The sequence below is a fragment of the Ogataea polymorpha genome (assembly GCF_001664045.1).
Source record: "Ogataea polymorpha strain NCYC 495 leu1.1 chromosome Unknown OGAPOscaffold_7, whole genome shotgun sequence".
NCBI lineage: Eukaryota > Fungi > Ascomycota > Pichiomycetes > Pichiales > Pichiaceae > Ogataea > Ogataea polymorpha.
Genome location: NW_017264704.1, coordinates 540,917 through 561,598, shown reverse-complemented (window position 1 = coordinate 561,598; position 20,682 = coordinate 540,917). Strand labels below are relative to the sequence as shown.

The 20,682-nt window shown below is 48.8% G+C and overlaps 14 protein-coding genes and 1 non-coding gene across 15 annotated transcripts; 5 read left to right on the top strand and 10 right to left on the bottom strand.

The window, feature by feature from the left end:
* Positions 1 to 32: 32 nt before the first annotated feature.
* Positions 33 to 751, bottom strand: OGAPODRAFT_17480 (uncharacterized protein). The gene has a single exon (XM_018355148.1). The coding sequence runs from the start codon at positions 724 to 726 to the stop codon at positions 67 to 69; it is 660 nt and encodes a 219-aa protein (XP_018208806.1). The 5' UTR covers positions 727 to 751; the 3' UTR covers positions 33 to 66.
* Positions 752 to 1,075: 324 nt separating this feature from the next.
* Positions 1,076 to 2,442, bottom strand: OGAPODRAFT_17478 (uncharacterized protein). Its single transcript, XM_018355147.1, has one exon. It carries the CDS (start codon positions 2,225 to 2,227, stop codon positions 1,127 to 1,129), a length of 1,101 nt encoding a protein of 366 aa, XP_018208805.1. The 5' UTR covers positions 2,228 to 2,442; the 3' UTR covers positions 1,076 to 1,126.
* A 304-nt stretch (positions 2,443 to 2,746) lies between these two features.
* On the top strand, positions 2,747 to 2,818 carry OGAPODRAFT_t75. Its single transcript has one exon. It is a non-coding gene; the product is annotated as a tRNA-Gln (tRNA).
* A 186-nt stretch (positions 2,819 to 3,004) lies between these two features.
* OGAPODRAFT_17477 (uncharacterized protein) lies at positions 3,005 to 5,476 on the top strand. Its single transcript, XM_018355146.1, has one exon. It carries the CDS (start codon positions 3,073 to 3,075, stop codon positions 5,431 to 5,433), a length of 2,361 nt encoding a protein of 786 aa, XP_018208804.1. The 5' UTR covers positions 3,005 to 3,072; the 3' UTR covers positions 5,434 to 5,476.
* Positions 5,477 to 5,643: 167 nt separating this feature from the next.
* Positions 5,644 to 9,188, bottom strand: OGAPODRAFT_95966 (uncharacterized protein). The gene is made up of 2 exons (XM_018357852.1): positions 7,364 to 9,188; positions 5,644 to 7,151 (listed from the first exon to the last, which is right to left on the bottom strand). Exons 1-2 carry the CDS (start codon positions 7,653 to 7,655, stop codon positions 5,689 to 5,691), a joined length of 1,755 nt encoding a protein of 584 aa, XP_018208802.1. The 5' UTR covers positions 7,656 to 9,188; the 3' UTR covers positions 5,644 to 5,688.
* On the top strand, positions 7,359 to 9,188 carry OGAPODRAFT_17476 (uncharacterized protein). The gene has a single exon (XM_018355145.1). It carries the CDS (start codon positions 7,676 to 7,678, stop codon positions 8,813 to 8,815), a length of 1,140 nt encoding a protein of 379 aa, XP_018208803.1. The 5' UTR covers positions 7,359 to 7,675; the 3' UTR covers positions 8,816 to 9,188.
* OGAPODRAFT_103441 (uncharacterized protein) lies at positions 7,359 to 9,384 on the bottom strand (the record flags this gene model as incomplete). Its single annotated transcript, XM_018353179.1, has 1 exon — positions 7,359 to 9,384. The coding sequence occupies one exon, from the start codon at positions 9,382 to 9,384 to the stop codon at positions 8,812 to 8,814; it is 573 nt and encodes a 190-aa protein (XP_018208801.1). The 3' UTR covers positions 7,359 to 8,811.
* Positions 9,385 to 10,440: 1,056 nt separating this feature from the next.
* On the bottom strand, positions 10,441 to 13,109 carry OGAPODRAFT_103439 (uncharacterized protein; the record flags this gene model as incomplete). Its single annotated transcript, XM_018353178.1, has 1 exon — positions 10,441 to 13,109. The coding sequence occupies one exon, from the start codon at positions 13,107 to 13,109 to the stop codon at positions 11,160 to 11,162; it is 1,950 nt and encodes a 649-aa protein (XP_018208800.1). The 3' UTR covers positions 10,441 to 11,159.
* An 80-nt stretch (positions 13,110 to 13,189) lies between these two features.
* Positions 13,190 to 14,997, top strand: OGAPODRAFT_95961 (uncharacterized protein; the record flags this gene model as incomplete). Its single annotated transcript, XM_018357851.1, has 1 exon — positions 13,190 to 14,997. The coding sequence occupies one exon, from the start codon at positions 13,190 to 13,192 to the stop codon at positions 13,736 to 13,738; it is 549 nt and encodes a 182-aa protein (XP_018208798.1). The 3' UTR covers positions 13,739 to 14,997.
* OGAPODRAFT_17475 (uncharacterized protein) lies at positions 13,336 to 14,997 on the bottom strand. Its single transcript, XM_018355144.1, has one exon. The coding sequence runs from the start codon at positions 14,699 to 14,701 to the stop codon at positions 13,766 to 13,768; it is 936 nt and encodes a 311-aa protein (XP_018208799.1). The 5' UTR covers positions 14,702 to 14,997; the 3' UTR covers positions 13,336 to 13,765.
* Positions 14,998 to 15,157: 160 nt separating this feature from the next.
* On the top strand, positions 15,158 to 16,824 carry OGAPODRAFT_95959 (uncharacterized protein). The gene has a single exon (XM_018357850.1). The coding sequence runs from the start codon at positions 15,229 to 15,231 to the stop codon at positions 16,030 to 16,032; it is 804 nt and encodes a 267-aa protein (XP_018208797.1). The 5' UTR covers positions 15,158 to 15,228; the 3' UTR covers positions 16,033 to 16,824.
* OGAPODRAFT_41777 (uncharacterized protein) lies at positions 16,074 to 16,928 on the bottom strand (the record flags this gene model as incomplete). The annotated part of the gene is made up of 1 exon (XM_018355424.1): positions 16,074 to 16,928. A coding segment is annotated over one exon (855 nt), but the record flags the coding sequence as incomplete, so codon positions are not given.
* A 103-nt stretch (positions 16,929 to 17,031) lies between these two features.
* Positions 17,032 to 18,032, bottom strand: OGAPODRAFT_17474 (uncharacterized protein). Its single transcript, XM_018355143.1, has one exon. It carries the CDS (start codon positions 17,979 to 17,981, stop codon positions 17,073 to 17,075), a length of 909 nt encoding a protein of 302 aa, XP_018208795.1. The 5' UTR covers positions 17,982 to 18,032; the 3' UTR covers positions 17,032 to 17,072.
* Positions 18,033 to 18,104: 72 nt separating this feature from the next.
* Positions 18,105 to 19,182, bottom strand: OGAPODRAFT_103427 (uncharacterized protein; the record flags this gene model as incomplete). The annotated part of the gene is made up of 1 exon (XM_018353177.1): positions 18,105 to 19,182. The coding sequence occupies one exon, from the start codon at positions 19,180 to 19,182 to the stop codon at positions 18,205 to 18,207; it is 978 nt and encodes a 325-aa protein (XP_018208794.1). The 3' UTR covers positions 18,105 to 18,204.
* Positions 19,183 to 19,370: 188 nt separating this feature from the next.
* On the bottom strand, positions 19,371 to 20,354 carry OGAPODRAFT_41473 (uncharacterized protein; the record flags this gene model as incomplete). The annotated part of the gene is made up of 1 exon (XM_018355417.1): positions 19,371 to 20,354. A coding segment is annotated over one exon (984 nt), but the record flags the coding sequence as incomplete, so codon positions are not given.
* Between the last annotated feature and the right edge of the window lie 328 nt (positions 20,355 to 20,682).

Below are 20,682 nucleotides of genomic sequence, written 5' to 3'. Positions count from 1 at the left end.
AATGAATTTCCGCTTTAGGAATGAGGTAAACATGGGTTGCAATTTTTTTAGGGCTGTGTTCAAGGATCAGAGATCTTCCCACAGCTCGCCCTTGTCCAGCGAACAAACCAGCCGCGAGCTTTCAAACTGCAGTTCCTGAATCTCCTCACGCGTGAGTTCCACCTTGACGTCGCTAATCAGGTCCAGACCCAGTCGATCAGGGAACGTTTTTAGCAGCTCCGTCTTAGGCTTGAGTAGCACGTTGTTCAGATAGCTCAGCTCGTACATGCCAAAAGGGAAGTTGTTGGTCGCCGGCTGCTGTAGCGCGTTCATCCCAAGGGACACGTGCAAACTGTCAAGCTTCTGCATTGGCGATCCGGGCAGCTCGCCGTTCACGTAGCCAATGTCATCCTGGGAAAACCTAATGTCGCAGAATGTGTCGCAAATTGGCTCGATGAGCTTCACTGTGGGCTCGTCAAGCGAAAGAGCCAAAAAAAATCGCTGGTAATCGATTCTGGTAAACATTTTCACCTTGCCGTCCAAGTTGATGGGCAGACAAGAGAATTTACCCGAGTCTCTGAGCTGTTTGCTTCTTCTTTGGTATTCGCGTTTGTAGTGGATGATCGACGCGTCGGATTCGTACATCACAATCGGCGAGATCGAGACATGGACGTGGTATGTCGACAGGTCGCTGTACAGAAAGTCGTTGAAAAATAGATTCGGCCACTTAGTTTTGAGGTTCAGCATCTGGGGTTCTATAAGTCTGTTTCGTAACACTTTTTCGTCTTGGCCTCTCACAAGGCCGCCGTACGGTAGTTCGTAGGGATATATTGGTTGCTGCTCAACATCAAACGGAATGGCGACGTCGTCAAAGTAGCCCTTTCGCAGATCGCTGATCCGCGCTCGCAGAGCATTGTTGAGGTCCACTAGGTGTCTGTGCAGTATTACTCGTTGCCGCTCTAGTGGCTTTAAAGAAAGCAGAACGCTTGCATAATGCTTCGCGTGTTTTATGGTGTCGCTGGCAACAAGCATAAAGAGTAATATTTTATATATATTTTATTTTAATTTTTACAAAGGATAAACCATCTCTCAACAGTCAGTTGGCACTTGAGTTGCAAGTGCGTAGAATAATTTAGTATTTATAAAATCACACCAAGAGCATTTTTCTTGGGTCCTCGATCAACTCTTTCACGGTCTTGAGGAAAGTGACAGCTTCTCTACCGTCTAACATACGGTGATCGTACGTCAGAGCAAGGTACATCATTGGACGGATCTCGACCTTGCCATTGACGGCAACAGGACGTTCCTTGATTCCGTGAAGACCCAGAACGGCGGTCTGTGGCATGTTGATGATAGGAGTACCGTACAGAGAGCCAAAAACACCTCCGTTAGAAATAGTGAATGTTCCACCGGCCATGTCCTCCAAAGTCAGTTTTCCGTCTCTGGCCCGGGCACCTAGGTTGGCAATGGCCTCCTCGATCTCCAAAACAGATAGACTCTCGGCATTTCTCACGATTGGAGTCACCAGACCCTTAGGAGTGGCAACAGCAATAGAAATATCAACGTAATCTCTAAAGACCATGGTGTCGTTGTTCTCAATAGCAGCGTTAACGGCTGGAATTGACTTCATGGCCAGAGTGCTGGCCTTCGAGAATGCTCCCATGAATCCAAATTTGATACCAGTCTTCTTGAGAATCTCGTCTTTGTACAATTTTCTCATTTCCATCAAGGCAGACATGTCGACCTCGTTGAATGTAGTCAACGAAGCGGCAGTGTTCTGCGACTCCTTCAGTCTTTCGGCAATTCTCAGTCTCATTCGATTCATCTTGACTCTCTCCTCGGTTCTGGAAAACTTGCCAACAGACTGAGTCTTTTCTGGGGCAGCGGCCTTAGGGGCTTCCTTCTTAGATTCTTCCTTCTTTGGAGCCTCCTTAGGTGCCTCCTTCTTAGGTTCTTCCTTAGGTGCCTCTTTCTTTGGCTCTTCCTTCTTTGGCTCCTCTTTCTTTGGCTCCGCCTTCACGGCGTCAGCCGGGACTTCTCCAGGCTCTATTTTCAGCAAGTCCTGGCCAACCTCGACAGTGTCATCAACATTCACCAGCAATTCGGTGACTTTTCCCGAGATAGGAGCGTTGACTTCCACATCGATCTTATCTGTCTCGATGGTTGCGATCAGCTCATCCTGCTTGACATAATCGCCCACCTCCTTAGCAAATGAAGCCAAAGTACCTTCCGTGATACTCTCGGCCATTTCAGGGACTTTCACAACCTGGGAGTTGTGTCTTGCAAAAAGCATCGACGTTCTCAAATTTTGAGATCTAAGTGTCAAATTAGAAGCAATAGGGGTTGGTCTAATGGTAGTTTTGAGTCCACGGGCAAAAGCTGCAGACAGACTGGACTTTCTTAACACAGCCTGGCTGCATCTAGCCAAATACTGAACATTGTTTGCACGTCTCGCAACTCCCAACATGTTAAAATATCTAGGAAAAAAACAAGGTGGGTATAAATTTCTTTATATACATGTAGCGGCATATAACTCCGGGAACATGGGGAATTTCGAATTTGGACTAAATTCCTCGGAAAGCCAGCAAAGCAGATCTTCAGCGGATGGCAAAGTATAAGGGGAGGTAGAGTGTTTGATCCCGGGTGCCTTACAAATTATAGGGTCCTCATTGGTTTGCGGAAATTCCGAGCCCGGCACCCTTAATCGTCGCGTCAATAGACGTCAGATAGAGACAGCATGAGACAGGCCCATTGTTGGGGTGAATTAGGTTGTATAGTGTAGTGGTTATCACTTTCGGTTTTGATCCGAACAACCCCGGTTCGAATCCGGGTACGACCTCGTTTTTTTGACTACAATTTTTTCTCTCTCCCAGCCAAGATCTCTGTGCCTGCTAAATTTTACGAAGATTTTTTTTTTTGATTGTGCTGCCAATTGTTCAACGTGGTTAAAATTAGGGACTTTTTAATGTCATCTTTTTTTCTTGTTTTGTTTCTCTACTCACTACTTTGGTTGTATTCTGATAATTTTAATTCTATGCTTGGGCATCGTATTTCTCCTACGTCTCACCATAATAGACCTCATAGCATATGCCAATGTGTGATAAAGAACTAGAGCTTGGGAACAAAGATTTTCCTCCCTCTGTGGAGAAGGACAAACGACATCAAGATGAAATAAAAAGCTCAAACATGGCCGGCCGTAAAGCAGCAAAGTCTCTCAGACTGTTCCGTGGGTCGGAATCGTCAGATAATTTACCAAAAATGCACAAAGATTCAAAGATTGCCTCTTCTCTTGACGGTGATCCCCATACAGACAGGAGTGAACCTCAAAGCTCCACTCGCCACAATTCATTTACCATCACATCAGTGGATTTGGAGCGACACAATTTGCATCCTTCCTTCTACCCTAGCATGCCTCCCTTGGAGCCCGTGTCGTCGGCAACTTACATTCCTCATACACCCGTGGATTCGCAATACAAGGCTGTACCTGAACATCTTACTGCTGCCGCTGAATTTGACCATGAAGTGGACAACCCCGAAATACTAAGCGAAATTGAAGAAATAGAAGAGGCCATTGAAAAGGAAAGCCGGGATGTGCACAGTACGGACACCTCAAGATCAGCATCGCCATTTTCCGACTCGATAGATCACACACAGAATAAATATAAGCAACTCTCGGGGGGAAAGTTTCCTTTGGCTGTGGAGTTGCAGCCTTTCAAGAACAAGGTGGGAGGCCATACGGCAATCTTCAAGTTCAGCCACAGAGCTGTTTGCAAGGCACTGGTCAACAGGGAAAATACCTGGTACGAGAACATCGAACTTGCACATCCTGAACTGTTGAAATTCATGCCTCGGTACATTGGGGTTTTGAATGTGCGATACAGCAGTTTGGCGGATGACGCTTATGAACCCGCATCTTACGACAACGATCATTCATTGGAAACCAGTCACAAGGCAGACGAACTTCCTCCTGAAGTGGTTCTAGACGACAATAAACACATATTCCCGGAGTCGCTTTGGAACCATTACTCTGCCAACTCGCCATTTGAGGACGATTCCAAAGCCAATTCTTTGAGTGATTCTGGTAGCTTTTCGGCATCTCCACAAACTCGAGTCGGTAAAGGGACGCATGATGTCTGGGGAGCTACTAAGGTCAACACTAAACTACAGGAACTAGTTTTGACAGAGGTGTTTGCGCCCATTAAAGAGTACACCAGAAGAGCACAAAGTAAAACAGCTCACGCGGGACACCACAAAAGCTGTAGCTTCACAGGGGCTCGTGCCACAAGATCTCATAGACATTCTACCAGCGGGACAGGAAGTTCATTCAAAAAAGGGTTACCTGCGCCATTCGAGGAAGGTGTTTCCAGTGCTCAGACCTTACCCCAAATGCCAACTAGGAAGGACCATTTAAGTGGGCACTCAAACTCCTTGCTTGACCTCAAAAAGCTAGCGCATGCTGATGGATGTAATTTCCCAGATAGAGAGACTCTAATAAACAAGATCAAGACATTGCCGCCCAAGGATGATGGAGGGGGCATATTTGATATGGACAAAGACACGACCAGCGAGCACGCGATTATTGACGATGACGAAGAGAGTTTGTCTTCTCCACCGCTGATGAGCTCACCCTCTTTCGTTTCCAAACGCAAACATACCCGGCTCGAACGTTTCATTCTTCTCGAAGATTTGACCTCTGGTATGAAACATCCATGCGTTTTGGATTTGAAAATGGGAACTCGTCAGTACGGTGTAGAGGCTACCGAAAAGAAGCGGTACTCGCAGCGGAGAAAATGTCAACAGACGACTTCATGTCGTCTGGGAACAAGAATCTGTGGAATGCAAGTTTGGGATCTAAAGCGGAACTGTTTCATAAACAGGGATAAATATTTTGGGCGCAAGCTCAACGTTGGCTTTGAATTTGTGAGATCGCTTGCTAGGTTCCTTTACGATGGCCTTTCTATTTTCTCGGTGGTGAAGCATTTGCCGAATCTGATTGAGAATTTGAATGAGCTGCAAAAGATTTTCAAGGAGTTACCTGGCTACAGGCTTTATGGTTCATCTATATTGTTGATGTATGATTCCGATGCTGACCACTCCAAATCGCAGTCGACGTTGATTGTTCGTCTTATTGATTTCGCGCAATGTGTCATTGCAAACGAGCCTCTTCCTCCGAACACCACTTATCCTCCAGCGCATATGGACTCACCGGATCTGGGATATTTGAAAGGTCTCCAGTCTTTGATTTTCTACTTTAAGCTAATGTTTCGGGAATTCACGGGACTACAATACACCAACTACGACGAGTCTCTTGTGGTAATGAAGAAACTTCAGTTCTCCGTTCTTTCCCGCAGTTGCGAATGGCTCGACAACTTCGAAAACGAGCAACCGTGTCCATTCGATTTCGGCCAAGTTCCGCAATACTCTGGTTCCATCTTTGACAACGCATCGGAATAGGCCCTATGTATATTAATGTGTACTAATAGTCATTAAGCTAAGGCTCAATGTATGGACAGTTGTAGAGTCGAAAGGCCAATGGAAATGACGCACGACTGAACTTAAAATGTCCACCTTCGTTCTCCCAGTTCTACTGAGACCAATTAGAAGTAGGGCTTCACAATGGTCAATGTTAGCTGGTTTAGCGTAAAGAAAAAATCCAGAAGAAAATGTTAATTTTATACCGAAAGGTCGTGTCCACAACAACTAAAAATACTAGATGCTGGCATTGGAAGCTGAAGAGTTCTCTGCCTTGGTTTCTCTCGAAACAGTCTTGGCAACAGGAAGCAATGGAGCCTTTTTACTTCCAATTTTCTTCCACGCAAAGACAAGAGCTCCCAAAATCAGGAAGACACCAATGGTGACTCCAGCTCCAATCCCCCCAGCTCCAGCGTTGGACAGCTTATTAAGATGGTAAGACCCGTCGGCAACCATCTCCAGATCAATACCCTTTTCCTCTGCCTCCGAAGCCTGCTCGTAGGTAGAAGAATATCTGGTGCACTGAGAGGAGGTGCTTGAGCATTTTCCGCACCAGTCCTCGAGATTGGTAATCGAAATCGCTTCTGTTTTTGCAACGAAGTCGTCCCAGGAGAGCACAGTGGAGTTCAATCCGAAAAGCGGATAAGCCACAAGCTCATCGTCGTCATCAGTACCGTTTTTGAAAGAAAATTGCACAAAGTAGTTTTCGGACGTGTCTTTCAACAGGTCCCACACCAACGTAGCTCCGTAGCCAGGCATACCGGTGAAATTATCAGAGACCTTGTTCAGCTCCAAAAGACCGAAAATCTGGTACATCGTGTTGTACGAGCCAGTAAGGAGGTTGATGTAAGGTGTACCTTTCTCCTTGGTGGCATTCAAATAAGTGAGAGATGCTCCCAGAAGTGATTGTCCTCCAATTGTGAAGTTATTTAGTTTGTTGGAAGCATCGTACGAAATACCCCATTGAGCAGCGTCTGCAAGAGTGGCGATTCGGTAACGAAGTGAAGAGTTCCACTTGGTAGCCCAGTCCTCGTCGTGGATGCTTTCGACGAAAACGAAGTCGTTAATGCTCATTGCATTACCAAAATTGAGCTTAGACTTAGGGAATTTGGTCGATGGAAGAACTCCAGCCAGTGACTGGTAGAAATCGAATGTAGACGAATTGAGCTCTTTAAACGCATCCGTTTCATACCAGGCATCAATGGCAGCATCCGATGAAGGACAATTCTCGTCTCCCTTAATCCAGAAATAATTGTCAGACGTTTCCGACTGCACGTCCATAAAGACGTACTGGTATCCACCCAAAGGAGCCTCAATAGAGGTACCGTTGCTCAATTCGGAGTCCTGGGTCTCTGCGAGAGTCTCGTTTGTGTTCACGGCAGTGGAAGGAGGGTACAGGCCCTGCAGAAAAGACATTTGGGAGTACTCTATGACTGTCGAAGCTGGACATTGAGCATAAGTGTCTCCGTAGACAAAGTAGCCCTGTGGGTCTAGTCCTTGGATAACAAAGTCCGATTCCACAGAATTCCCGTCTTCGTCCAAACCAAAGTATCTCTTTCTATAGAAAGTACCCGACTCGACCTGTTCAACGGCTCCCAGAGTGGTGAGGTAGTTTGCCGGCTTGGCGACTCTATCATTGTGGCGACCAAAGATGAAGGTACCCACACACGAATATTTTCCATCTAGGGATTGGGAGTCCACTGCCAGAGCGAATGGCAACAAAAAGAGAAGTGAAAACATTACAAAGTTGGGGATACTGAGGATCTGCATGCAATTTATTTCGGCTCAATTTTTTTTTTTAGATAAGAGTGCGGCAGCGGATAATATTTTGCGCTTAAAGTCATAATGATCATACCTAATATTGGAAAACGACTAGATAGTGAGTAATACAATTTTTATTGCTTTTGCGTACCTTGCACTTGCTTAACGGCACACTGTCTTAGAGAGTCCAATTGGTCCAAACACTTGGCCGAGTCTCCTCCGCGTAGACACTCTTCGTATTGGGATATCGCGGACGAACAATTGTGCTGGATTTTTTGAAATGACGGCACGTCATTCTTGACGCACTGTTGCAGCGCCAGTTGCATTGGAACGCAGTCGATAGGCTTCTTATTTGGTGACTGGATACATTGGTGGTAGTTGACAAACTGTTCTGGACAGTACTTGGCAACGTCTTGGAGGATGATCTCGTCTAGAAAGGACATGAGAACAAAAGTGAAAAAATATGGAAAATAATATTATTTCGAGGAAATTGGATTTTGACACTCTGCTGGTGAAATACCCGCAATTGGCCCCCTATTTCAAGGGGGGAAAGTACGATTTCCGCAACAATGACGCGGTGATTGCGATCACCGAGGTCTTGTTAAAAGAATGGGGTCTCAAGGTACACATACATAGCGACAGATTATGTCCGCGAATATTCAATCGTCTCGACTACCTCGAATTCATGCGCAGATTACTGGGTTCCTGGACAAAACATGTGGGGCTCGACGTTGGGACCGGCCATCTGGCGATATATGCGCTGCTGGGAGCCAAACTGTTCGATCTGCAGTTTGTAGGCACAGATATCGACCAAGAGTCGTTGGAGCTGGCTCGGGATATTGTGGAGCAAAATCACTTGCAGGAAAAAATCCAGTTGGTGCTAACCAGACCCCAGGAGCCGCTGTTCAGCCGTTTTGTTGAGTTACTGGGCTCTCGAAACGGGTTTGTCGTTTGTAACCCGCCTTTTTATTCTTCTTTTGACGAGATGGAAAGAAGAGCAGAAATCAAGTCCGGCCCCCGGTTCCCCACTGCCGCAGCTAACGAGCTCGTGGTCGAGGGCGGGGAGGTGGCGTTTGTGCATCGGATGATTTTGGAGAGTGAGACCGTGAAAGCTTCTTCTATACGCTGGTTTTCCAGTCTTATTGGAAAATATGACTCTCTCAAGCCCCTGATCTCGCTTCTGCGCGCGCGCAAAATCGACAATTTTGGCGTGCATGAGTTCCGCAGCAGCCAGGCACTGGCAGGAACACGACGATGGATTCTGTTTTGGTCTTTTCAGCCGGAGCGGCCTGATGCAGACCTGTTCAACAGTATCGTGCATCAGAAAACGCGTCGCGAGCTCCAGTGCACTCCCGAGAAGCTGCTTGAGCGGATCGATGGGCTGGAAAATGTGGACAAGACCAGAAACTCGGGCTCAGTCGTTTTAGAGCTGCCGGGCGATGTGTGGTCGCGAGCTTACCGCCGTCAAAAACGGTTCCTGCAAGATCGGGCTCAGGTAGAGGTGCTGCTCGGAAACCCAATCAAGCTCATCTGGAAGAGCGGTCATAACTACCAGCTTTTCGAAAGCTTCTATAACTGGTGTAAGAGAATAGAGCAGTCCTAGAGTTTTTTGAGATACCCCTGCTGGATGAGTCTCTCGACGTCTGCCTGGCGAACGAAAAATTGCGAGTCCTTAGTCAGGTTGAAAACTCCGTACTCAGTCTGGATCTCACCGGCGTCTTTTAACACTCTCACATCGATGAACACGTCTTCCGGCGGCTCCAGTGTCCCTCCAAGGTCAATTTTCTCCAATGGCCCTTTAAACTCGCTCACCAGGTCGTTATATTTTTTCAGGTACTCCTGCTCCTGCGGCGAGAGGTTGTCCATCTGCTCCTTTGAAATCTCGTTATTGGCCCACACCAATTCATCCAGACGCTCTGCTCGCAAGCGCTGGTAGGCCAGAAGACACCGTTTGTTGCGCCGCATGCACAGATGGCAGACAAACAGCTGTGCTTGATTGACGCGATCGTCGTCCTGGCTTGCCTGTTCTGTCAGCACGTCGGCCTCTTTCTGCAGGTCCCGTATCTCCCTTACTATGGCTCTCACCAGAGTATCCTGGTAGAGTGGCAATTTATCCAGCGACTGAGTCCTTTTGGCCTCCAGTGCCAATTTGTGTGCAAGATCTCCATACATGGGAAATTAAATTCAAGAAAAATAATTTAGATCAGCTTTTCAAATGTACGGTAGAAGGAAAAAGGCGTTTTGTTCGCCCGCGCTAGGCAAATTCCCCGAGTGTGACGTTTCGGCAAAGACCACCTCAACTGGAACTTCTTCCGTGTTTGAATTCACCGAGAACCCTGTGGAATTACAAAAAACTGTCAGATCTCCGCGAAAACGCATGCTCCAGAACGCGTCGATCCCGAAGATTCGCAACTTCAACACAGAAGAATACTTCAGAGAGGCTCCAGAGGAGAAACGACCGCGATGGGTGCCAGAAAAACAGCCTCAACGCGCACAATCGCCGTATCCTACGCCTAAGAAACAAAAACCTGGAAGCCCCAAGCTGGAACTAGTGGAGCTGTCTAAAGGGAAATACACGCCACCACACAAGATTTCAGTTCCCGACAATCTATCTGATCTGTTTGAAGTCATCCCGCAGAGTCCGCGAAAATCCACCTTGAACATCAATACATTGACTAATATAACCTCGCAGGAACCAGTGTCTCAGATCCCAAAATTCGCACTGGAGCTTCCTTCCATTCCAGTGGCGAAGATCGACCACCAGCCGGTTCCTATCTCTTCAAAATCACAGAATGCTTGCAAACACTACGGGATTTCACGAAGCTACCGTGCGGAGCACACTTCAGACAGCGAGAGCGACGGGCTCGACGCAGAGCCTATCTGCTCGAATCTACAGCCTACCCTTGATCTCAGGGTATCAGGATTGAACAGCAGATACGACCAAGAGATTGAATTTATGGCGAAGACCGTCAGCTCTGCCAAAGCTCAATTGTCAACGAAAAGAACTGCGCTTCTTGAGGCGGCTCGCAAAGGCGCAGAAGATGCCAAGATGATGGACCGTCTTGCACGCAGGGGCGTGGAGGATTTAGCTGTTGGCATTGAAGCTGCTGGAAACGACTTCATCCTCGTTTCGACATGGATATACTTGGCCACGCCGATGAAGAAGCAGCCACCGATGGATTTCACCAGAAAAGCACTCGAACTCCTCTTGCCTATATCAGAGAATTTGCGAGTATACATTGAGAAAAAAGGAAACTTGCCCAAGATTGACCAGATGGCTTTGGAAGATTTTCTTGAGCATATTCCAACAGCGTCTCCCAGAGAATTGGCTTTTGATTATTTATTACAGCGAGACCACCACGTTTTGTTGGAACTATGCACACAAAAACTACTGAAATTGGTGATCCAGGCCGCCCAGCTGGAGGATGGGAAAAGCATGTTGCTGGTTGAGATGCTCGTGGACAAAGTGCGTCCGCTGGCAGGGTTTGACAAAATAGAGCATCTGGTGAAATCTGCAATCATTGAAAGGCCAGAATGTTTGCCGACTTGTTTGCGCCTGGCAATCGTTTTGGCAACTGAGAAGAAAAGCACGCTAAATGACCCAGTTCTTGTTGTGCCACTGTTAGAATTGGTCCGCCGGTCGTACATCCTTTCTGGAAACATAGCTTTGAGCCAGGACCAAGAAAACGGACTTTTTGCTCTGGGATTACTTTTCAACCTCCAGGAGCACGTCTCCTGGCCGTCAGAGGCTAAAACTCTCTTTACAGAGCTGCTACAGTCGGTAGAAATCGAGAAAAATCCGCAAAATGCAATAAGAATTCATGCTATAGGTTATTTCTGTCTGCTAGTGGACACAGCAACAGAAACAGTAAGGAGAGGTCTTGAAACATTCCACGACGCAGTGGGGCACAGCAACCAGTCCATTAAAGCCAGGATCGAAGCAAAACTCAGCCAAATGTGTTGAACTCGTCCGTTTGTGCCTGCAGGTGCATCTTAGCCATGCGCAGCATCTTGGACTTACCATCTTCCTTCTTTTTACGTTCTCCTCCACTGGCAAGCTTCTTTGGCGTTTCTCTTAGCCCAAAAGATTTGGCCAGATGACCCAAATGGATCTTTTTCACATTGAAACACTCTCTTTCAGAGGCCAAGTGCGTGGCATACGCTTTGATGTGGCTGATGAAACCGTTGGCTGCTATTTCCTTGGCTCGTGGCTCTTCCAACAGCCATCTCTCCAAATCTAAATGGAACGTCGTTGCTTGTGTGTCCCAACTACCGCCCTTTTCGCCTGGTTTCTCGAATGCCTCCTTCAGCACCGATTCGTATTTTTGGAAATGAATACCCGATGGATGCAATGGCTCAATCATCTTCAAATAATTTTCCTCGTCTCCTGGAAGCAGGAAAAGCACAGATTTTCCAAGAGAACCGGCTCTTGCGGTTCTGCCAACTCTATGAAGATGGTCGTCCAAAGCAAAAGGCGGGTCGAACTCGACGACGTTGTTGATATGCGGCAAATCGAGTCCTCTCGACGCGACATCCGTACAGAGAAGGATCGCATTATTTGGACTCTCGGCAAACTGTTTGAGGGTGAGAGTTCTGGTCTGTTGCGAAAGCGAGCCGTGTAGTTTGAAAATGTTAGATCCAAAAAGCGAGCCAGAAGTATCTTCGGAGGCAGCTTTCCTGGTAAGCGCGATAAAGTGGAAGTCGACCGATCCAGAGCACGAGAAAAAAACAATTGTTCTGGAAGCTGTTTGGTCCTTGATCAGGTTTTTGAGAGTTCCGGCTAGAGTGACAAACCTCAGCTTCGGAGGAATCACTACCACCTGCTGTACCAGCTGATCGGGCACCTTTGTGATCTGCTCACTTGTGGTCACCAATTCGGCTTTTTCTAGTGACAGCTCGCCTAATTTCTTCACAGTGGACTTAATGGTGGCCGAACAAAGAATGCTGATTCTTTTGGCCGGCAGAGAGGGATACTGGAGAGGTACAGCAGTCGAAGAGATGCTATGTAAAATCTTTGTGATGCTCTCCTCGAATCCAAGCTCCATCAGCCGGTCACCCTCGTCCAACACAAGGTACCGAATCTTTGATAGATCTAATTTTTGCGTGTGCTCAATATGGTCCACAAGTCTTCCCGGAGTGGCTACAAGTATGTTGACACCCTTGCGGAGTCGAGCCTTTTCGGACTTTTTTTTCTCTCCACCAATAACATTTCCGGCGACAATCCTGTGGTGGCAGCGACTAAGAGACTCAAAAACAGAGTGAATTTGGGTCGCAAGCTCTCTTGTGGGAGCCAGAATCAATGCGAAAAGACCAGAAGTCCGATTAATGTTCGGAATCTCCATTAGCTTTTGGAATATGGGCAGCGCAAAAGCCAAGGTCTTACCAGATCCTGTTTGAGCCTGCACAAAAAGATCATTATTTCCTGCGAGCAGACGTGGAATTACCTGTTGCTGAATCTTTGTGGGGTTCTCTATACGCTGACCAAGAAGATGAGCGTTAATTCTATCGTTGAGTCCAAGTCCAGAAAAAGAAGAGGTATCAAGAGGAGCGTTTGAAGGAGAGAGAACATCTATCTCAGCAATAGGTCTCTCCTGGATCTCTGGGTTCGCTGTGAACAGTGACGAAACGTATGTATTATTTTTGCCACCCTCTCCACGCCGCTCAGGAAATGCGCTTTTAGACGGTCTTTCTTCATCCTCGGCCGCTGCCAAATCCTTGGTTCTATTACCAAGTTTTGTCTGATTTACTCCCAGCTTCTCTTTTTTCTCATTGCGACCTCGGCCTTCGCTCGCAAGCTGCGATTTCCGCCTGTCCTTCCATCTGCCGCCCGTCACCTTCACCTTTTGCTTTTTGGCGGGCGGTTCGCTAGCAAAATTCAATAATAAGTCATCATCCATAGATAAATAATTTTCCAAAAAAAGTTCAAAAAAAAAAAAAAAAAAAAAAACCTGAATTTTTTTTGAATTTATTTTATTTTATGTCTGATCCCGTTATCAAGGAAATTCCTATCCGCATTAACGGGCCGCCCCTTCTGATGGTCCAACAACCAACAGTCCAAAAATACAGCACAATATCACAAACACGACTTAAGCCCGCTAGCGGTGTCCTGGAAATGGACATACCAACTGACACCTCACGTTTTTACGATGAGAGCAAAGCTTCCAAATGGGGAGGCACTAACTACCAAACGCTAAAGGGAGTGCTAGTGGACGGAAACGGATATTATGTAGGGCGTGTGTCTGAAGGAGAACTCCATCTCAGCCCTGTTACGAAGACATGCCAGCTGAGACCCTCGTTCAAGTACATTGACGAAATGAAGGCTCGCAAACAGCAGAAAGAAAAAGAATTGAATAAACAGTTGGACGAACATATGATGTCGGAGGACAAGAAGAAGGCGCACGTGGTGCAGATGACAGCAAAATCTACAAACGAAAATGCTCTCAGACTCGGAGGCGCTTTGGTGAGCAAAAAGCTGGAAGACGAGGAAGATTGGGTGGTGTATGAGTATAAAAGAAGTGTACAGTAATTTAAGAATCAATTCATAGCTAGCTGTTTATTTTCCCAACTCAACAACCTTCTCAGCGGCCTCGTCAAGGTCCTCGAACAAGTACAACTTCAAGCCGGACTCGCTGATGAGTTCCTTGGCGATGTCAAGGTTGGTACCTTGCAATCTAACAACGACAGGAATGGTCAAAGACAGGTTCTTGGTGGCAGCAATCAGACCCTCGGCAACGTAGTCACATCTAACAATACCTCCGAAGATGTTGACGAAGATGGCCTTGACACCCTTCTCGGAGATGATCAGCTTGAAAGCCTCCTCAATGGTCTCTGGAGTGGCAGTTCCACCAACATCGAGGAAGTTAGCTGGAGATCCACCGTACAACTGAACAACATCCATGGTAGCCATAGCCAATCCAGCACCATTGACCAAGCAGCCGATGTTGCCGTCCAACTTGATGAAGTTCAGGCCAAACTTGCTGGCATGGACCTCGTCTGGGTCCTCTTGGGTCAGATCTCTCCAAGAGAAGACCTCCTCTTGTCTGAAAGCAGCGTTGTCGTCAAATCCGAACTTGGCATCCATGCACATCACCTCGTGGTCGACCGTTTCCGTCAATGGGTTGATCTCAATCTGAGTGGCATCTTTGTCCTTGAAAATCTGGTAGAGTTTTTTGATGGTATCGGCAGCCTTTGGAACTGCCTCTGGAGAGAATTTAAGTCCGGAGGCAATTTGCTTGGCCAGCTCGTCGCTAATGCCTTGGTTGTAGTCCACAGGGTACTTCTTGATGGCGTCAGGGTTCTCCTTGGCAACACCCTCAATATCGACACCACCCTCCGATGAGGCCACCACCAAAGTGGACTGGTTTTTCCTGTCCATGATAATAGACAGGTAAGCCTCACGCTTGGCGTATTTTCTCTCGACAACGTAGACGGCAGTAACCTCCTTCCCGGCAGCACCAGTCTGTTTGGTGATCAGCTTATGGCCAATCATTTTGGAAGCGAGGTCCTTGGCCTCCTCTGGGGTCTCAATGAGTCTGACACCTGACTTCAAGCCATTGTCAAAATGGCCCTTACCTCTGCCTCCCGTCAGAGCCTGGGCCTTGATGACCAGCTCCTTGGTGCCGAGCGACTTGGCGATCTCGTAAGCGCCCTGTGGAGTGGTAGCTGCATCTCCCTTAGGCACGGGCACACCGTATGATCTGAGCAACTGAGCAGATCTGTACTCATGGATGGACAAAAATCTTCTTTGCGACTAACGCGTTAGAAAGGCAATGGCTGACGTGGACACACTTACAGTCTTCGAAATGGACTTTCTCAATGCTCTGGTAAACATTTGGTCTAAGTAGTGAGTAAAAGAAAACAACAGTGTTGGGAATTTGAGAAATGGACAACTCTTTTCCTTTGCACAGCCGAAGAAATGAGAGCAGGCCGAGACGGCGGCTGGATGGGGTGCGAATTTTTTCAAATGAAAAAAAGCATGCTATTTTCGGCTGTGCGCACCGGGGCGAGGGAAAGGAGATGGTTAAGATGTTTCCCAGCGTATTCGTTCCTGTTGCCAACGAGACATACAGTTTTTTAGGTGTCCATGCCGCGACGGCCCCGTTGAATGTGACCCTGTTGGTGACCGATGGCGATCAATTTGAAGCGTACGAGTGCGCCAGCCGGATGGAGCTCGACAGGCTGTTTGCGCTGAACGACGCAGCAATCGGCGGCGAAAACGAAATCGACGCGTTTCTTGCCAAGCTCGCAGATCTACACGACGTTATTTTGCGCAGAGAGCCCGGGTTCGTGACCCTCTGTAAGCCGGATCTCGAATTCCGGTTTCCGTTGACGCGCTTGGCACACGATAAGCTATCGTCGGCTCGAAAACAGTTTCTTGGCCATGTGGCGCGGCTGGGCGCGCTCGAGTCGAGTCTCGTTGCCAGCCTTGCTCACGAGCTCAACAAAAAAAACCAAATCATCCTGAAACTCGCTGCCTCCATCGCACAGGACTATCTGGGCAACACCCTGGAGCAGGACGAGGCTATTTTGCAGAGCGACGAGATCCAGCGTCTCTTTCTACAGACTGGCACGCTACGCAACTCGCTCGGTACATCGTCCAGACAAATAAAGGACGAGACTGTGTCAAACTTCAAGCAGTCCACCATGTCATCGGCACAGGCCCTGAAAAATCTATTTCTAGCGCACGCAGAGCTGGAGCCTGCTAACCCGACCAAACGCCGCAAGCCGAACGTCCAGACGACGGTCCCCGAAACCAGCCCGAAAAAACGACTTCGAGACCACAGTTACAACTTCCCAATCAAACAGAGAAGAACCCGCTAATCTATTGTACTATATATACATCATGCCATCTGTGCCGTCTTGCGCCACGCATCAATGACCATCTTTAATGCCCCCTTCTGCTCGCTACTGCGCTTCTTATACAGCCCCTCCAACACGATGATCCAGAACTCGATAAACTCGGACAGCTGCTCGCCCGACTGAGGCTTGCTGGAATATTCTGCTATGCTATGCTTGTCTTTGAGTAACTTTAGCGGATTGATACCGACGTTGCGGAAGTAGTTCCCAAAGGTGGACACGCTGTAGTGTTTCAGTGTGTAGCAACAGTCTCGCAACGAATGCTGTTTCGAAGGGTCGTAGTCTATCATGTCGAAATCGTCTCCAAATTCCTGTCTTAGTACGTGCTCTATCGCCTCCACGACAAGAGTGTGTACCTGCGAGTAGACATTGTCCGCCGCGACCTGTCTGTCGTCCCTCTCCACTTCGAGCTCCATCACGTCGCCATTGACCCGCGAGAACTCTGCTACCAGACGGTCAATGATCGTTTGCAAGGTCATGTCTTTACGGTAGGACACAGTAAGCACGCCATGGGCCAGAGCCTTGACACACAGGTTTTTGTCGTTGGAAAAAAGCACAACCATGTTCTCTGACCCGAAAAATAGACAGGCGTCCAGGATAGCGTCGTCCTGGACGGCTTCGCGGTCAATTCTCTCGTGTAGTCGCTGAACCCGCAAGATATGGTCGTTGTTGTGCAGAAACCCGTAGATCCAGTCGATGGCCCTGCGCGCTGCCCCAGAGACGTGGGAGTCGGATGATTTGAGCCCGTCAAGCTCCTTAATGACCTGGTTGGGAATAATTAGCTGATGGGGCACTGGCACCCCACGAAAGCCGTCCACTATCGGGAGATGATCGAGCAGGAAATTAGTATCGAAGATTAAAACGAGGCTACTGGGAGTAGGTTGGCCCGGCCTCGCAATCTGGGACCCGACGCTGCTTCGTCGGTCCTCAATGTCCATCATATCGAAATCAGACATAATAAATAAAATAAATAAAATTATAATGAATTAAGTTTAAGCACAGGTTTATTTATTTGGCTTCGAAAAACTCAAAAAGTCGTCGTTCTGAGCAATCTCCCATTGAAGATCAGGCTGGAACTCCATGTAAAGGGTCTCTCTGTCACTGTTCATGTGATAAGTGTACGCTGCTTCCTCGTCACCAATGATCTGCTTCTTTCTGCCCTGGTTCTCTGCGGCATCGGCCAGAAGCTGACACTCGCAGCAGCGCTCCATCAGCGTAAACATGTATGCGGCCTCGTCCACAGTGTAGCCAACAGTGATAAGTCCGTGGTTCTGCAAGATGGCTCCATGGCCGTCGCCAATAGCAGCAGCGATCTCCTGGCCCTCCTTGGCCTCGATGGCAACACCACCGAAGTTTGCGTATACAGCGTGTGACTTATAGAAGTTGCAGGCGTCCTGGCTGATCATCTCGAGCGGCTTGCCGAAGGCAGAGTACGCTTTTCCGTACACGGAATGCATGTGACAGGCAGCGTTGACGTCTGGTCTGGCCTTGTGCAGAGCCGAGTGGATAGCAAAGCCGGCAGCGTTAATGGCCACTCTGTTTCCGCCAATGATGTTTCCGTCCTCGTCGACCTGGACCATGTCCTTGGCCTTGAGAAGACCAAAATGGATACCCAGCGGGTTGATCCAAAAAGTGCTTGGGTCCACAGGGTCTCTGACGGAGATGTGTCCCGCGCTTCCCTCAGTGTAGCCCTTGCGAGCGAAAACTCTGAAGGCCCCAGCCATGTGTTCTAGGAGCCATTCGCGCTTCTTGTATGGGTCGTCGAACTCAGGAATAGGGAAGGGAGGGGGAGCTCCCTTGGAGATGTTGTGCACGCCCCTCTCTGTAAGGGCGTATCCACGAGAAGTGACCGGTTTGATGGACTCCGGGATCTGGTCGGATTGCGTGGTGGTCTGGGTGACTGCAGGACTCATTGGCAAGACGGAAAACGCCTAAGCTTTATATATCCTCAATGAGATTCCACAAACGGCAAAAGACGAAGATAAAAGAAAAAAATACATCTTTGCACAAGCGCGTTTTCCCTAAAACATACTTCCGCTTCAACCAAGACCGGTAACTAATAGCTGGTGAAATAACATGTCAGGAAGCTTCTAAACAATTTATAGACACCGAAAACGTGTATACTGGCAATCTGGCTTATGGAATACTATTGCCCATGCTATCCAATTTGGTTCTCTCCTTAGGTCTGGCCAGACCAAAAGCAGGAGCAGGCTTGTTGTCGGTCTCTCCCAGACCGTCAAACAGCTTTCCGTACTTGCCTCCCTCGGCCCTCTGCCCTTCGAGCTGCTGTTGTAGCGTCAGTCCGGTCTCCTGGACCTTTTGTCCAAACTGTTCCATGGCCCTTCTTGCCTGCTGTGCGTAATCCTGTTCTGCAAGCTGTTTCACGCTGGGTTGGATCACCGTGTCGTTAACCTCCTTGACAGACTTTGCCACCGTCGTGCTGAACAGGCCCCAGCCCTTGGAAAACGTGCCCAACGGGTCTTTCTGCAGGGCGTCGAACGTGAAGCCAGACAGACTGGAACCGCGCTGTGCAGCCGGCGCAGGCGTCGATCCAAAGCCCTGGTATTTGCCGCCCTGGGACGGAGGCAGATCTGTTGGACGCGACTCGTTGGCTTGGCCCAGCTTGGCAAAGTATGCCTCGTTGTGCTCCTTGTTTGGCAATGCAGAGTTCCTGGTATTGGAGGATGGCGCGTCTTTGGAAGGCAGAGTCTCACCGCTGTGGTCAGGCTCAACGAAATCCCTGCCCTCGATGATGCTCGTTAGTCTGCTCTTGTAATCTTCGGCCACATAGTTGTTGTATTTCTGCTGCGCAGGCAGCGAGAGGTCCAGGCCGTGCGACTCAAAATACTGCGCGCACGCAGCGTTGCCACCCTTCTCCATGCGGCTGAGCTCTTCTGGCTTGAACTGGTCCATCGTGATGGACCTCACAAACGAGATGTGCACCCCAAGACCGCGGTGGACGCCTGCGCACTCCAGACAGATGAAGATGCCGAACTTGGGCGACGCCCACTGCGGGTTCGGAGCCTTGCAGTCGAAACACTTCTTGTTGTCGCCCTGTTTCTGCAGGGCCAGCAGCTTGCGCCGGTTGTCGGGATCAACGCTCCAGTCAGACATGATGAAATTAAAAACAAGTTGCGATTGAAATTACGTAAGAAACTGGTGGAAAACGCGGATCGCAAATTCTCTATGCCCTAGTACCTGTGTTCCTTGTTAGTCTATAGTACACACATAAAAGCCAGGAGCCCCAGAGTCCACCAATCGTTCTCCAACGAGCCCGCACCGTTCACAGTGTTAGTCACGGAGGACAGCGTCATGGTGTGCTCCGACTCGGTCTCTTCCGCATTCGAGATCCAGCTGTTGAGGTCGGAGTTGCTGATGGTCTCGTCAAAAGCGGTGGAGTTTGATAGAAACACCGTTGCAGTCCCGTCGCTGCCAAAGACCACACCGCCCATCATGACGGCGCCAGGCGTGCGCTCCAGGTAGCCTTCGTTGGCCAGCCCCGTCTCGATGTCGTCGGTGCCCTGGTAGTCGTGGATCGTCGAGTAGAAGTGCAGGGCCTCGGTGGTGTTGAGGATCTCGAAAATGTCAAACTCGCCGCAGCCCGAGCTCCAGCACGAGCAGTTGGCGTTGGTCGGGTATTGCGCCGTGCGCGGGATGTGCGCGTTCAGAAGCCAGATGGCGGGCATGTTGTAGGACGCGGTGTCCTCGCTGACGCTGTCTTCCTCAGGCGCGCGGAACTGGAACAAGAACATCTTGGTGGTTCCGTAGTAGCCGTGGTAGGCCGGGATGCCGTCTCTATAAACACCGCAGTCCTTGCTGAACCCAGAGTCGCCGCACGACACGTTAGACATGATGATGAGCTCCTCGTTGGAATGCAGCGTCACGTTGCCCAGCACGGTGCTCTCACTAGCGGGCGACACGCCGTCAGAGTCGACGTAGTCGAGTGCTTTTCCGAGGCACGTGACATTCTCACCCACGTTGCCGAGGAACGTCACGTTGTCTGCGGTGAGGTCGTCGGAGTCGTAGTATGCGAGCCGCGACCAAGAGCCGTTGGTCTGGCCGTAGGTGTAGTCGTCGGCGACATAGTATCCGAATTTCTGCAAATTTATTGGGCCTCTGATGTGCACCGAGACCTCGTTGTTGAGCGGCGAGATCGCACCTTCAAAACTGGCCGGCTTGTCTGTGTTGATCTCGCACGTGCACGAGTCGTTCGAGCTCGAGTCGATACTCTTCACGTTGTAGAAATAGCCCTCGAACCCAAAGTTCTGGAACTGCAGCACTCCGTACTCATCCGAGTAGACTCGCGACGAAGACACCGACGTCGACGCGGCCGCCGCGGTCTGCTGCGTCTGCTGGGCGTTGTTATTGTTGTTGTTGTTGTTGTTATTATTGTTGTTGTTAGCGTTGTCGGCCAAAGCCGTGGCCAGCAGTGCTAACCAGAGGAAATTCATTTTATTTGAAACTCTATCGAAAAAAGCCTTTTTATAGTGCGTTGCAAAAATAAAAAGTGCAGATCCCAGGCTTTAACGTGATGTCGCGAACGTTTCCAAGCGTTTGACCCCTTCCGTGCAAACATGTAATATATACTCCTGATAGATGCTTAGCCATGCAGGG